General features: G+C 45.8%; 1 protein-coding gene across 1 annotated transcript in view; it reads right to left on the reverse strand.

Annotated features, from left to right (window-relative positions):
- Positions 1–13085, reverse strand: part of SLC4A11 (solute carrier family 4 member 11) — a 154275-nt gene that overhangs the window by 25884 nt on the left and 115306 nt on the right. The window contains exons 10-13 of the mRNA XM_025200690.1: positions 5333–5458; positions 4656–4769; positions 3188–3320; positions 2580–2653 (exon numbers count right to left, since the gene is read on the reverse strand). Of these exons, the coding sequence (XP_025056475.1) occupies positions 2580–2653; positions 3188–3320; positions 4656–4769; positions 5333–5458 (447 nt within the window). The remainder of the gene's footprint in view (positions 1–2579; positions 2654–3187; positions 3321–4655; positions 4770–5332; positions 5459–13085) is intronic.

Below are 13085 nucleotides of genomic sequence, written 5' to 3' on the forward strand. Positions count from 1 at the left end.
TAGGCACTGCTACCTGCCTCACTGACCAATGTTGCTTGATACTTTTCATTATAAGACCCGGTTTTTTCCCCATTGTTTCTAGGTTTAAGTTAAAATTTGCTATGCAAGATGTCGGCCTGAGGCTGATTTTTTCTCCCCTTTGGAAAACAAAATTAAAGGCAAACTGGTCATGTTGCCGAGAAGGATATTGGAGGGGAAAAGCAAAAAAAAAAGTCATTCGCATTCGAAGATGTGGTGCCTTTTTGTGGCTCTATTGCCCCATGTGGAAGAGCAGGGACTTGAACTTTGGATGAAGGGCAATGTGCACCAGGAATGTACCATTTGCCAACTCTGCAGAAACCTACCCAAAATGATGTATGACCTTACAGGGAAAAAATATGCAGTTCACGCATACTCGGTATAGAGTTGCTAGGACCTGGAGGTAGAGTAACCATAAAACTATGCCCACAGGAGGTGCCAACCTGAACTACCTTCATTCTACCTCCCTGCATGTATTGCAGGAAGAGCACAAATGGTGTTATGGGTCGAGCATTTCTTTAGGTGATATCTTTTATTGGACCAACTATGTACTGGGGGTAAAAAACTAGACAAGCTTTTGAATGCAAGACCTTCTTCCTCGGACACAGTAAAAACACAGCAGTGAGAGGGGCAGAGAAAGTCCTAGAAGTTGCAGACACCCAGTTAGCAGAAGAAAGAAGCTGATACTGGGAGATCAAGGCCTATTAAAAGCAGGGAGGGTTAGTCTCCCCTTTCCTGCGTGAAAAGCATCCAGGAATCAGATAAAATATAATGCGCCATAAACCTGATAGCAATGTTTAGTCCTTGGATCTTGGTGTCCGGTCAACTTATGGATTTTTGTTCACAAGTTTTCCTTTTAAAAGGTGTTGGGTACATTTCCCTTGAGCACGAGGACAGTGAAGTCAGAGGGGGAGCGGTTATTCTGCGAGAAACGTGTTCCTAATAATATGTGTCTATCCTTTGTATGCTGTATGGGTTAGGAGTTAGCTGCTGTCCTGGACAACTGGATTCTATCCCTGCCTCTACCCGATTCCCTGTATTACGCAGAGCAAATCAGACTTAACCAGACTTTTCACCGGTAGTCACTCGCCACATGTTCCACATTTTCCAGTTGCCCGACTAGATACCCCAGGGCTTGATTTACAGTGCTGCGTGCTCACAGCTGCGGTCGAAAGCCATGGGAGGTCAGCTTTGAACAAGGAATGGTTACCTTATGCTATGGGCTCTGCAAAAATAATGCCCTAGGTATCTCAAATCGGGCAGCCCAAAATGAGTGTGCATTTGGAGCCCTGACCTGTGCTTCAGCTGCAAAGGGAAAGCACCACCTCCGTGTCTCGGGAGTGTTGCGACTGGTGATAAACTCAGATGCCACGGTGATGAAAGCCACTGACAAAGTGTCGGAGAACCGATCATTCTCTTTATTTGCTATACACGATTCAAATGCGGGTCCCGCATCTGAATCGTGTATAGCAAATAACACAGGGGGCTACAGAGAGCAAGCAATGAGAAAGCTACACGTATTAAAAGCGGCTGCTCCTTCAACGAGTCGTGACCGTTTGGTGCATCGAGTTCAGCGGGCGTCTTGTGCAACAATAGCACACGACCGCACACTTGGAGCCATCGCAATGTAGGAGGTTGCACTGAGGTGGCACAGGAAACTTTCATTTTTGGCATTTCCTGACTTTCAAGTGCTTCGCTTTGCCATGTTAATGGTTTTCATTTACTGCCAACTTTTCTGTGCAACGTAACGAAGAGCAGAGCTTGCGGGCTCGGGAAATAAAAGGACATGCACAATGGGAACACGCTGGTTATAAAGGCTTTGAGATGGCACAACTCAAAGCACCTGTTGCACTATAATTAACAGGGGAAAGAAAAACGGCGTCAGCTCAGCAGAGCCCTCGCTCCACCCACATTCGAGCCAAGCTGGAGGGAAGGCTGATTTCCATGTGCAGATTCTGCAGAGCAGCTTAACCCTGGTTGACATCCTGGTGTGTCGCCTGCACTGGATGGAGAGAAGACGCTGCGGGGGATTACCGAACTCCCCACCCAAAGTCGGGCAGTGCAGCAGTGTGCAATATCTACGTTGTGATCCGGGACCCGCTGCAGAGAAAGTCCCGCAGGTTAGCTTTCAAACACCTTGACGAGCACTTCCAGCCCTGCTTTTGCTTCACTTGACTAGTGAAGAATATCAGCCCCTAGAAAGCCCACATGCGGTACGTCATCTAGACAAGTCTGCCTCCACGGGGCTACATGACATAGCCGTCTGCTGGGGGAGAGGGAAGAGAAGTGAAACCAAAGCCCTGATTCTTAAATGCAAAATCTCCGTGACTTTGAAACAGGGCTGTGGGGGAGGTGAAGTGCTTCCCCAGGGGTGGCAGGGAGAAACCTAGTTGCATCCTGCAGAGATTTAAAAAAAAAAAAATATGGCTTGCTTTACAAAGAAGTGTACGAATGCAGTCTTTTCACCCCCCACCCCTTCCCCCAACAGCTAAATTAAGCACATAGCAGAATTGGAAAAAAAAAAAACAAAAAACCTAACATTTCCTCATTTCACTGCTTACCTTTAATGATGCCTTTGATGGCATCAAACACAAATGTGATGGATATAAAAAGCGCAATGATTTCCTCTGTTGACCTACAAAAAAAAAAAATAATTCACAGTATTCATATACACTCATTAGCTTACGGGGTAAATAGATTTTAAATTGGATTCAAGTCAGAGCTAGCAAATCCTGAAACCTCCTTTCCTCCACTAAGAGTGGAGATGAGCTTAAGTATCTAAGCACAAAGCTAGGTATTCATAGTGATCCTACCATACTGCCTTCACATCTCTTGCATACTAGATTTAACCAGGAAAAGATGAAAATCTCAAAAAGAATAAAAAAAAAACGGTGGGGATAAGTTTAACACATTTGATTAAATTCTGAGCGACCTTTTAATACAGTGACTTGTTTTTGATGTGCAAGAGATGCATCTTAGTTTTAGCCCACCTTTTTGAGAAAAAAAAACCCTCCCGATGGTCTTATCCCCTAGATAATACACCACTTTAATGCTCTAATGTAGGTTTTACAGAAGGTTTGCCGTTGGGAACGCCCAGGCTGTATACATTTCCTATTCGCTGAGTAAGCAGAACAAAGTACAGCTCCCGTTAAAAAAGAGCAAGTGTTACCTTTTAAAGAGCTTCATTACAAGGCTGAAATTAAAGAGGGAATACAGCACAAGGAAGAAACTGTTCCACAGTCCAATCCAGGCATAGAAAGCACTGAAATCCAAATTGTAGTCATCGCAGATTCCTCGGATCACTGCAAAAGCAAACCCAGCCAATAATGGATTCACGCTTAATATTTCATAAGTGCATCGCTCAGCTTCAGAGAACTCAGGCCAGAAGGGACCGTTCAATCGTTTGCGTCACCTCCTGCATAACCAAGGCCGTTAACATTTTCCCAGTTACTCTGGTACCGAGCTCGCTAATTTTTGCAGCCGAAGCCAAAGCCAAGTGCTAACGGATTTAAAAGCAATATGTGGGCAAAAGTTTTGACCCCCCCAAAATCAACATAAAGGGGTGCCCCAAAATTTAGACAAGCAAATTTGACGTAGGCAGGAAAGGGAGGGCTGGCAGTATGTACCTTGACCACTGCTGAATTTTCACTGTACTCGATGGCCCGTTACAACATCCTAACATCTTACTGATTCTCAAGGCTCATTATGAGCAGAAGTGCAGCAAACCCAGCAAAAAGTGTCGTCTTGGGGGAGAAAAAAACCCATACACGCTACCTTCCCCCTATTGTTGAAAAGTATTTTCTGAAGATAGCCTAGTTTCTCTTCTGGAGAGGAGTCACAGACTGCTCTGCCATAATTTGGTTTAATGGACCCGATCTGCTCATATGGGGCCCAAGAAATAGCTGGACTACAGATACTGATGGATTAGCATCCTTTTTCTGTTCAGTTGACAGCAAGCAGTCACCGCTTAGCAACTTCTGGAAAGTGTCTCTTGGTGCCCTGCAAGGCCAATAAAGGATTCTTGTCTTGGGCCTTTACCCAATGCATAGGGAAAAAATTCCCCATGGGGGAGGACCCACCTTTGGTTGCAAAACCATGCTTTTTCATTTAAAATTATCCCAATAGACATGTCAAAGAAGTTCAATTACATTTTTCATGCATACATGTATTATCATTTATATAAATTAGGAGTTTAACATTTATATAATAGTGCAGTGTCCAGCATGGATTAACCATGTGCTGGGGGGGGGGACGGACGGACCCTTGAAAAATTAAGCATAATTGGGAACCGATAAGACAACAACAGCCTTGAGGTAGGTCTCGACAACGTTTGATGGACAACATAAGACGGGACTCGAAGGTACTTAATGCTGAAGAGGATCAGGAGGAGCTAGCTCGTGACAGATGAGAATGGATGTGCATCAGCAAGGAGGCTAGCGGTGGTCGGCCGTCACGAGTAAGTTATATGGGCAAAGCTTTCTTATTCTCTGTGCAAGCATGGAAAACAAGTCTGTAAAATTCAGCCTTGTTTAGCTGTAGCCCCACAATTTCTATTTTGAAGCTCTCAAAGCTGTCACCGTATTGGACTCTATAGGGCATGGCCCCCCTCCATCCACACCCTGCCCGGGAAAACTCACCGTTAATGTACAACGCTAGAGGAGCCGTGGTTAAGAGCACAACTAGAGGCTGCCCCGAGAACAGAGCGTAGAGCAGTCCTCCGATGCACTGCCCCACGATCGTCTTCTGCACATCTAAAAAGAGAGCGCATTTTTGGTTTTTTTTAAAAACTCAGAAGTTGGAGAATGCCCTGCCGACTGAACGACTGCTAGGCGCACATGACTTGCAAGTCATTGATGCTGGTAAACCGAGCACCTATTACCAGGCGTGTTATTTGTATCGCGGCAGCAAGCAGAAGCCTCAAATCAGGAGCAGGGCTTTCTGCTAAGGCACGGTGCAAAACGGGGGCACGCTCCTGTCTGCTCCTATAGCACGGCTTACAAAGAAGGCACGTGCCTGCGGACAGCTCTTTGCCCCCAACGCTGTTACAACAGGCTGTGTAGGTTTGCAGCCAGCCCATTTTGCTCACAGAGAGAGATCGGGGAAAAACAAGCTGTCCGCGTTATTACTAATAAGGTCCATATTGCCAACTCTTTCACTGGCAAGAACTCGCAAAACAACTCAGGACGCTGCTTATTTTGTTATTCTCCCAAACCGAGCAGACACAAAGCAAACTCTGACTCATGCAGATGGGGAATTTAAGCTGATTTTTAAAAAAAACACACACAACCAAAAAAACAACAGCTGACAAACTCACCAATAGCTCCTCCTGTGTTCTCATCATTCAGGGAGCCAAAGGCAATAGATGGTAGGAGGCAGGCAAAATACAGAAAGATCATTGTCGTGATGTACTTCCCTATGGCCTTGTTGTTACCAATGATACCTGATGAAACAAAAAACATGAATGACAGCTTTACAACTTGGAATTTGACAAGTCAAATAATGCTCAAATGACGGCCAACCCTACCGTCGGCTGCTTGCGACTATTTACATGCCGAACGCGGCAGCGGAAAGGTGGCGAGCACCTCGAAAAATAAACCATTCCTGATGCTACGAAGCACCGAGGCAAGCGACAGCACCGCCGCTCGAATCACGCGCAGGCGGACACGGCGACCGTCCCGAAGTTTCAACCAGGAACGGTCCTCGAGGCAGGCGCATTTTCTGGTTCATAGATCAGTCTGCATTTGCCATATTTTTTTCTTTCAGAAGTTATTCGCAGACTCCCTGGTGACCGAGGATATGGCTTCGGTTTTGCATTGGGTTAATAGAAGAACCGACCCAATCTTCATGCAAAGATGCTTTTCGGAGGTTTTAAAAAAAAGTGCGCGTGCAGACAGACAGACAGACAGACAGACAGACAGACAGACAGACAGACAGACAGACAGACAGACAGACAGACAGACAGACAGACAACTTTTACTTAAGATCTGCTATAGTGCACCTCTGTGCTTCCTTGCTCCAACTGGGACCAGATGGAGAAGTGCCAAAATGCCATCAGACAAGCCTGTTTTAGCAAACACTCTGGCTTTTGGCAGACACAGGAAGCCCTGAATGCATCTTTTGTTCCATTTTGCAGGGCCAGAGCTTTGAATGGCTTGGATGAGGACCAAAGCAACGCCTCTATTTTAGGGTTCTTAAAACTTAAAAAAAAAAAAACTTAAAAAAAGATCAAGCTGATGAACATTTTATGATGCATCTGTAGTCACAGAGTTACCTTCAGTATGGTAAGCTAACAGTCTCTGTGGCTTCTGACATGCTTAAAGGTACTTTATTTTCCTGGATAGAGACTTTTGTGGTTATACGCTTGAAACAATAATGCAAAAAGGAGAGAAACTGAGCTCATTAGAGGATAGCAGTTTTAGAAATGGCATGAAGCAAAGAATTTTTACCTTGAGGTTACAGTTTCACCGGTTTCCCAACGACTCATCCCCCCCCCCCCCCCCTTTCTCTTTTTTCCCAATGAGGGGCGGGCCCCCGCCTTGATCATTGTTCCCAATGAGGGTCGGGGGCCTGGGTGACCGAAATGGGAATAAAAAAAAATGTCACTGTAAGAGCCCCCTACATTGCTGCTCTTCCCCTTCTCTGGGAGAGATGCTACCCAGTAGGTTCAAACCTCCTGGCCCAGGTGGAAGCCAAAAGCTGTGATGTCCAGCACCGGAAGAGGAGAACGCAGTCATTTGGAAAAGCAGCAGCACAAAGAAACCAGGGGACGATGCCCCGTCCTCCCCACCCACGTCCAGAGTGCACCAAAGAGAACGAGGAGCTATGGGGTCATCTGACCCCAGCGGTCTTTCCTGTCCAAGCGCAGGGGGCTGGACCCGATGATCTTGCAAGGTCCCTTCCAGCCCCGAACATCTACGAGTCTATGAGGAAGTCGTGAGTGGACAGCAACACTGAAAATAGGCAAGATAAGATGGTGACTTTGCTGGTAGAGCAAGCAAAGTCCTTGTCCTAAAACCATGGCGCCTCACAGTGCATTGCTCTGGACTCATATGCATGCATCGAGGAAAACTTTCAAGAGGATGGCCAAAGACAACGCTTGAAAGCCTCCACACATGCTCAAGACCAGGACCACAGAGATGATTAAGGCCCAGGGTCAAAGACGTTTAATGCATCTTGTAAAAACCATGTTCTCATAAATGGTAAGCTTCACGAAGACGCCCTGGAAGGTCATTAAGCTGCATTTTTCCAGCGTAGTGGAACAGAGGTGATCTCACAAGGATGATCGTGTGAGGTCCCTTCCAGCCCTGATGTCTATGACAACCTATGAAAGCAATGACAGGTAGGAAGGGAAAGATTTGCAAGCGAGACTCCCTGTGGGATACAGAAACAATAGTATGCAGCCCCCAGAGCACATGATTTTCCAAGAGCTTCCCGCCACAGGGGTCCGTGCAGAAACAAGATCAACCTTGCAAAAAACACTGCCGACAAAACCTCAAGACGCTGCTTGTCTCGTGTTGGCTGCCAAGAAATTCTGTGGTCCCAGCTTCGCACGTGTAAGACCCGACGTGCGCAGACGCTTGTCAGCACCTGCCAAAGTCACCTGCGCAAACAGAGGCTAACCCGGGTGAAGCGAGCGGTGCTTCGTGAGTCAACATCGTTTTGAAGGGTTAGCGAGCTGCTACTTCCTGTACATCAAAGCGTGCCCAGAAGAATTAGCATTTCACGCTTGAAATGTTGTTCATCATTTACATTTTCCTTTTAAGTCAACATCTATGCATGGGTAAAGATTGAGAAACATATACGTGCGGATCAGAAACTGGCTCAGGCCACTTCATCGGGAAAGGGGGAGGAGGGGGCACGTGGGATCTAGCACGACACTACTTCATTTGCAGCCGTTTACCGGCTCGTGAAAAGCCCGACCCTCTGATTGTGCCTTCTGCATTTGTGGCACGCATCAGCTTGCAGCCCAGCTGTGAAATTTGACTGCTCGACTATTACAGGAACGGTCCCTTAAAAAAAATTCAAGATACATTGACAAATTCCAAACTGCAGCGATGCTCACCACTTTGACAGCTCCATTTCATGTACTTAAAAAAAAAAAAAAAAAAAAAAAAAAAAAAAACTGTTAAAAAAGCCTTGCTTTATAAGGCATAGAGACTTCAGGAAAACACAGGCTAGAATACCAACAGTTTCATTTAACTTAATATTCATGTTTATAAAATAATTAAGAGAGAGACAGACACCAAACCCACTTAAATCCATTAATCTTACATTTACTGAATTGCACTCGAGACGCTCGGCGAGATGCGTGGGTATAGCTATTAAAAAAGCATGTGCTCCTTTCTCTATTGTATGCAATATTCAAGACAAGAAGAGAGGCAGGAAGAGAAGGGCCAAATGATATCGGTTGCCTTCGTGCAGACAAAAAACAAATCTCTCGAACCTCCAAGATACGCACCGTTTCAATTGTGCAAAATACATTAGAGGTGATCGCTCCTAGGAGGTCGCATGTGAAAGAGCAGCAAGATGTACACACTTCTGTGCTACAACCCAATGTTAAAAATTTTTCCGAAACGTGCATAATTGCTCGACCGGGCTTTGTTTTCCAACCCACCCCTTGGGCACATCTTAATTAAAAGGTAACAGCATTCATAGTACTTGGGGAAGGATTAAGAGACAAGAACCAAGCATAAGCGCTCTTTGCTTTCTCAAAGAGGTCAGAGGGAAAAATGAAATATTTCTTCCTGTTTGGAAGGAGAAAGAAAAAAAGATTGAAGAGTGCTTTTTAACTAGTTCTTTCTTGGACAAAAGGAAACGTACTCAGATCCAGGAAACCCAACTTGGGAATATAAAGCAGGGTTGCTCTGGGGGGGGGCTTTACAAGGCTTCAACTCTTTTATTTCTTTCATTTTTTTTTTTTTTTAATTATTTCCTGCAGAACCCTAGCCATTTGTGGGACTGTACAGTCACACACACGCGCACATTTTTTAAGGGCCGCTTTTCTCAAACAACATATGCCCTGCGTGCACTTAGCAAGCGGCAGTGCCATTTAGCACTTGAGCATCGTCTTGGAGAAATGGCGCTTGAGGTACTTCTGAGCTTTGCAGTCGAAGCGAGACGGCAAGGAACAAAAGAAGGGAAGAGGCGCCCAGTTAAATAAGTGTACAAAGGAAGCCGCTAAGTAGAGCTGCAGACAAAGTGCAAATTTAAGTGACGTGAGAGAAGACTGCAAAGACGCTTTGCTGCCTATACATCACATTAAGAGCATTTCATTGCGCTTTTAATCTTCTAAGTTCTTTCTAAGTAACCTATTTGCTTTGAGTATTACCAGGCATAGCTAGGCGCCTGATCCTGCAAAACTCCTCGAGCTCTACACATCATTTTGCACCTCCGGAGTTTAGTCCCAGCAATTTGCTTGAGCACAGCTGCACATGCTATGCAGGAACAGGGTTTATGAGTAACCCTGTTAGTAGTTTCAAGAACGCTGCTTGCATGGCAAGATCCTACTTAATGGGAGCGAGGGAGGCAGAACAAGAGCCAAATGCTATGCTTCTTATCACGAGCTATAAGAGCAAAGGAAAGTTGGGCTGGAAGTGACCTTGCTAGGTCATCTGGCTCGGGGCAAGATCATCCCCGACTAAACCACTCTCTCAAATAAGGGAACCGGAGCAGAAGGAAGGTAAGGGATCATCCCTGACGGTGTTACAAGTTGGAACGAAAGCCCAATGCTTCAACGTCTGCATGCAAGTCAAAGGCCTAGCAGCCCACAGGGCTACTATGACCAAGGCATGACAGGTCCTGAGGCCACAAGGAGTCATCTGGCCGCTATCACCGCTAGCTACTTTCGATTCTCGAGCCAGAATAACCAGGAACTTATTCATAGCTGAGTTACCTTGGGGCTTGAACTAGCACCTCCGCAGACATAGCAAGAGACCTCTTCTGCCACCAGTCCCCTCACAACCTTGGTATAATTAACCATCGTTAAATTGTTTTCAAGTTCTTTCTATTCCAGAAGTAAGAGGCCAGCCACGCAAAAGCCCCCCAGCCAACAGTGTCAAGATAGTCCGTATTAAAAATGGACTTAAAAGATCACATGCTATTTAAGAAGGTGAAGATAAGGAAATAGCATGTATTTAAGAAGTCAGCAGATCTTGGAGGAAACCCCCCGGTACAAATCTAAGGGATTGTACTGGGATCTGAACAGAAGTTTACAGATTTTTTTTTCCGTGGCATTTCCTATTGGTAATGGTGTCAGGACAGGCCTCTCTTGGGCTGCTATCCAGCCTGCTCCGTGGTTGGGCTGTCAGTGGCTAAGTTGGCACCGGCACCTGGGCTAGCCTTCGTGAGGAGGGTGTGTGGACACCCAGCAGGACTAAACAAGACCTGTCAAAGGGCGGATGAGCTCCGTGCGAGCCAAAGGCCATTCATACCTGGAGAGGAGATGGGCACCACCAAGTCGCTCTGCCTGAAGAACCACCAACGGTGCAAAGCAACTCAACTATCCTCACATCGGATCGGTCGAGACACAGGTGTGGAGGAGGGTGCTCACAGCATCTAAGGTGCCCCAATGGTCCCAGTGGCCTCAGGACCGACTTGACTACTGGTAAACTGGGCCCTGTGAACGGGCTGGCTTTTAGAGGTGAAGAACTGGAGTAGCAAGGCCTAAAGTGAGGGAGCTGTGGTAGGTGTGCAAGGGGAGTAGAAATGCAAGTCACGTAATATTTGGTTGCTGCTCCTATGAGTAAAGCCAGCTTGGTGTGTTGCTCCGCGCAGGCATTTCTTGTAACCAGATATTTCAAATCACAAGGACAATGATTCAAAAATACCAGCGGGGAGGACTGCAGCTGCTGGACCAACAGAACAAAATCCTCAAAGCCTTATTGCTGGAACACAAAAGTTACCAGCAGACTATGCTAAGCAAATCAATTAAAGGATAAATTTCAAGCGTCCCAGTGACTTGCACAATCTAAATCCATCCAACCCACGTGCAACAGATGAGAAACACAATATAAATTGGGGAGGGAGGGGAGGAATCATCTTAAGTCAACTGTTTTATTATTATTATTATTATTATTATCATCGAGGACTTGAATATGGGGGGAGAGTGGGGGGAGCAAAACTGATCCAGCTTGCAGACGACACAACATAGAGGGCTGCAAACATTTTGGATGACTGGAATACAACTCAAAACTGTGTCGATCAATTGGAGAACTGGGCTTTAGATAACAAAACTTAGTCCAAAGACCAATATAAAACCCGTTGTGTCCTGTGGAAGAACGAACAATTGCACCTGCACCGAGTGGGCAGTGGCACTGCTGAGACGGATCCGGGGTTACTAACTCAATGCAAGTCAGCATTACGATACTGCCCCAAGAAAAGCGCGTGCAATTGTCTTGCTCTTACAGAAGCGTCATACGCAAAACGTTGGAGATGGCGCCACTTGACTTGATGCTAGTTAAACTTCAGCTGGAGCACTATGCCCGCTTTTCGGCACCGTATTTTAAGAAGGACATAGAGAAACGGCAGAAAAACCAGTGACAGATGATAGCAGGGATGGAAAGTAAATTCTCTGTCTAAGGTTGGACTGAAAGAAGTAAGTATGCTTAGTCTGGAAAAAAAGATGGGGGTGGGATAGAGGTTTTTACATTAAAAAAAAAAATCGTTTTCCCCTGACAAAGGGCAGGACATATGTCAATAGGTTTAAACTGCAGCAAAGCAGGTTTAGATCAAATCTCAAGACTAGCTTCTTAACATCACAAGAACAGCAAGACAACGCGGCTGGTTGTGAAATAGCCTTTACCGGAGATTTTCACGGAGAGGCTGCACAGACGTCCTGGAGCGTTTGCAAAGAGCAAATCCTGCGTCTATGAAGGGGTGGATCAGATGAACTTGCAGCATCCTCCTAATGCTGCAACTCATCCCCTAGAAACCTGGGGTGACGATTTGGGTTCACAGAAGCCAGAAGCTGTGTGGCAACTTTATGGTGCCTTTCAGATGCGCTTACGTCAGACTTCTACCAACCAAAGAAGGTCTTTTGTCAGATCCCTTATGTGTAGGAGCAAAGCCACTAGATTGACAAAGTTACATCCCTCTTTCTCTCTCTCTCACACACGACCTTCCACAGACAAGTACAACACCCAGTTTCAGCGGCCAAGAGGGGATTGCACCATGATGCACTACAATTGCATCTTTCCAGACAAGGTCAGTGGAAGTGGGAGCACCAGGTCCTCGACCCGTTCCTCCCTGCCGGCGAGCAGGAACGTGCTGCTCCAAGCAAAGTGTTTAATTCTCCCAAGAGGACTCCTTGGTAGCTTGAAGCTTTCTGGTGATGCAGTTGTTTAGCAGAGCATTTCTCAAAAGGGAGCCTGTGGCAACCCTTTACAGGGCATGTTAGAGGATGGGAGGAAGGAGAGGCGAAAAAGGGGACATATGAATGGAGAAAAGGACGGACGGGTCTAGCAACTCCAGAGACTCTCTTAATTGATGGAGTGGTTCCAGCAGAACTTATTTCTTACCTGTAACAATTAAACTTAATGACAGCAGAGTAGTTATGGTAATTATCAACTCCGAGAAGGGCTCGGAGTTGAGCAAGAACAGTGTAAAGCTTGGATGGTAAAGCAGGAAGCTTTCCCCAAGGTTTGCTCAGTCCAGACGAATAAAAGCTCAGAAGGTAGGCAGTCACAAACAAAGATATATTTAAAAAACAACGCAATTTCCAGGCAAGCATTTAGGAGACTTCGGCTGCTAGAAAGCCAGGTCATCTCGGAAACAACCTAGTGGCTTCTCTGGTAGCCCGAGACAAGAGACTAAGAAGGTCTCCATCCTAACATGGCACGGTCGCTTGCAATATTTTTTGTAGTTCATGCAACCATTTAAGATCAATGAATCCCAAAATAGCTTTATGCTAATTAAAGCTCCATTTACTTCAAACCTCAAAAGCCAGCTATAATTCAAAACCAAACTGATGCTGGGCTGAGGTTTTGCATGCAACTTTTCTCCATAAAGATGAGGGTTTTTGTGGTGTTTTTTTTCAGCAGTGTCCAGAGCTCCTTGAAAATGAAAGGTTG

This window comes from Alligator sinensis, unplaced genomic scaffold (assembly GCF_000455745.1).
Source record: "Alligator sinensis unplaced genomic scaffold, ASM45574v1 scaffold12_1, whole genome shotgun sequence".
NCBI lineage: Eukaryota > Metazoa > Chordata > Crocodylia > Alligatoridae > Alligator > Alligator sinensis.